At 31.1% G+C, this 2318-nt stretch overlaps 1 protein-coding gene across 1 annotated transcript; it reads right to left on the bottom strand.

Annotated features, from left to right (window-relative positions):
• Nucleotides 1-887: 887 nt before the first annotated feature.
• Nucleotides 888-1233, bottom strand: LOC131805090 (histone H4-like). Its single transcript, XM_059128336.1, has one exon. The coding sequence runs from the start codon at nt 1209-1211 to the stop codon at nt 888-890; it is 324 nt and encodes a 107-aa protein (XP_058984319.1). The 5' UTR covers nt 1212-1233.
• Nucleotides 1234-2318: the final 1085 nt, after the last annotated feature.

Genomic DNA, 2318 nt, shown 5'->3' with positions numbered 1-2318 from the left:
AAAAAGAGTGAACCCACTAACAACTTGCTATATAACAAACAAATTAATAGAACATTGAATAAGATAATTTAACATAAATAAAATATAATTCATTTAATGAAGAATTTTTAAATAAAATTAAATTTTTAAATAAATTTTCGGTAAAATTTTAAAGGAAATGATTAGTGAATAACTTACAATTTTGTAATGAAATTTTTTGAAATAAAATGAATCAGCGATCTATTTAATAAACATTTTCAACGATTTTAAATAAATTTAAAAAAAAAATCATTTAAAAAAAATCCAAAATCACAACGAAATTCCTTTATTGCCACAGCATGGCTGTTCTTTAGTAATATCGACTAAATAATACCAATACATACATAAAGCGACGCTATGTTATACTCATATTATACGAAAAAGAAGAAGAAGAAGAGCAAATAAATGTGTTTGGCGATGTGAGTTGCCGACGGCATGTTTATGATCGGGAATAAAATACGAGACCTCGGTAAAATAATGTTTTAGGTGAAAATATTCTTGAGAAAATTGAAACGAGTAGGTATTTATATTTCTTCTTTCTTTGATTTTATACATTTTTCACGAATTGTGAGAAAAAAATACGAGAAAGCTGAAAACGAGAAAATTGAAACGATTAGGTATTTATATTTTTTCTTTCTTTGATTTTATACATTTTTCACGAATTGTGAGAAAAAAATACGAGAAAGCTGAAAACGAAATTTAATAAAAATTTTAAAATTCCTTTATTTCCTAAGATAAGTGTTTATTTTTTCCTTTATTTTAATTAAAAAAATAGATTTCAACAAGATAGTATCTCTTTTTTGATATATTTTGTGGTCCTGAAAAGGACCGTTTGTTTTGTTGAAAAAAAAAGATTTCTCCAAATTGCGTCAAGAATTTGTTAGACCGCCGAAACCGTACAAGGTACGGCCTTGTCTCTTCAAAGCATATATGACATCCATAGCGGTGGCGGTTTTACGCTTAGCATGTTCGGTGTAGGTGACAGCATCACGAATAACATTTTCCAAAAATACCTTCAGAACACCACGAGTTTCTTCGTAAATCAGGCCAGAGATACGTTTTACACCGCCACGACGAGCCAAACGTCTAATATCTGGCTTGGTAACACCTTGGATGTTATCACGGAGCATTTTCCCGTGACGTTTAGCGCCACCTTTTCCCAAGCCTTTACCACCTTTACCACGACCAGTCATTTTTTCACTTTAGTTTATTTCACATATCACTTCACGAAATGTTTGAGCACTAATGTTTTTTCCGGTTTCAATTTCAGTTTCAATATATTCATCAATGTCCATAAACAATTTTAAAATACCTTACGGCTAACAATATTTCCTTATATCTATACTTAACATAATTCTTACTTTTCTAAGTTTATCTATATAATACTTATCTTAAGCTACAGTGAAGCTGTAGCCCGTCTCTTATCTATTTTAATTACAAATATACTTATAATTACGCTTATAATTATAATGTTCCCCTAAAAAATGATGTTTAAAAACTGGAGTTCCTAACATTTTAATTTTTAAGTTCTTTAATCTACTTTTAAATATACTTAATTTCTAAGGTTAAATCTACTTATAACTACTTAATCTATTAACTAATCTACTACAGTAGAACTCCAATTATCCGAATTAATGGGGACCGGGGTCCCTTCGGATAATCAAATATTCGGATAGTCGGATTTTTTTTTTTTTTTTTAAATTGGCATTGGAGAGAATAAAAGCTACGTTTTGATATTTTCATTGAATTAAATGAAAGAAACTTTCACATGTTTTAAATATAAATAAAATGTACTTATTTACAAGTTAAGAAATAAAACTCATTGTTTTTTAAACATCTCCGTTAATGTAAGCTGTTTTGCCGTCTTCAACCGTTTTCGGACAGCCAGGTCACGCATTCGCTCAACGGCAACTGGTCACACTCGAGCTGACGCTCCATGCACTTCAAAGCAGTTTCGAGGCCGGCAAATGCTTCACTAGTTGATGGTCCAGCGTCTACTTCAACCTCAGCAGAAAGTTCTTCTTCCACTTCCATTTCAACATTTTCTCTCACACTTACAACAATTTCATCGTCATTGAGAATTTGAAAACCCGGGTCAGACGTGTCACAAGCCATCCACTCTCCTACATCTTCAGCACTTACTTCTGTACAACCAGGAATTTTTACAAACATTATTCTTATTTCCTCAAGTGACAACGCATCTTCATCATCATCATCCTCTTCATATTCTTGTTTCTCCTTTTCTTCAAACTCCGGGTCATAGGATTCTGATGCAGTTTTAAATTTTTCAATAAAATTTT

The sequence above is a fragment of the Musca domestica genome, unplaced genomic scaffold (genome assembly GCF_030504385.1).
Source record: "Musca domestica strain aabys unplaced genomic scaffold, Musca_domestica.polishedcontigs.V.1.1 5, whole genome shotgun sequence".
NCBI classification, from domain to species: Eukaryota; Metazoa; Arthropoda; class Insecta; order Diptera; family Muscidae; genus Musca; species Musca domestica.
The sequence above is the reverse complement of the archived record's forward strand: the minus strand, read 5'-3'. Positions and strand labels throughout refer to the sequence as shown.

Bases quoted from the DNA above. Each gene is read 5' to 3' on its own strand.
- LOC131805090 (XM_059128336.1), bottom strand. From the start codon at position 1,211: ATGACTGGTCGTGGTAAAGGTGGTAAAGGCTTGGGAAAAGGTGGCGCT.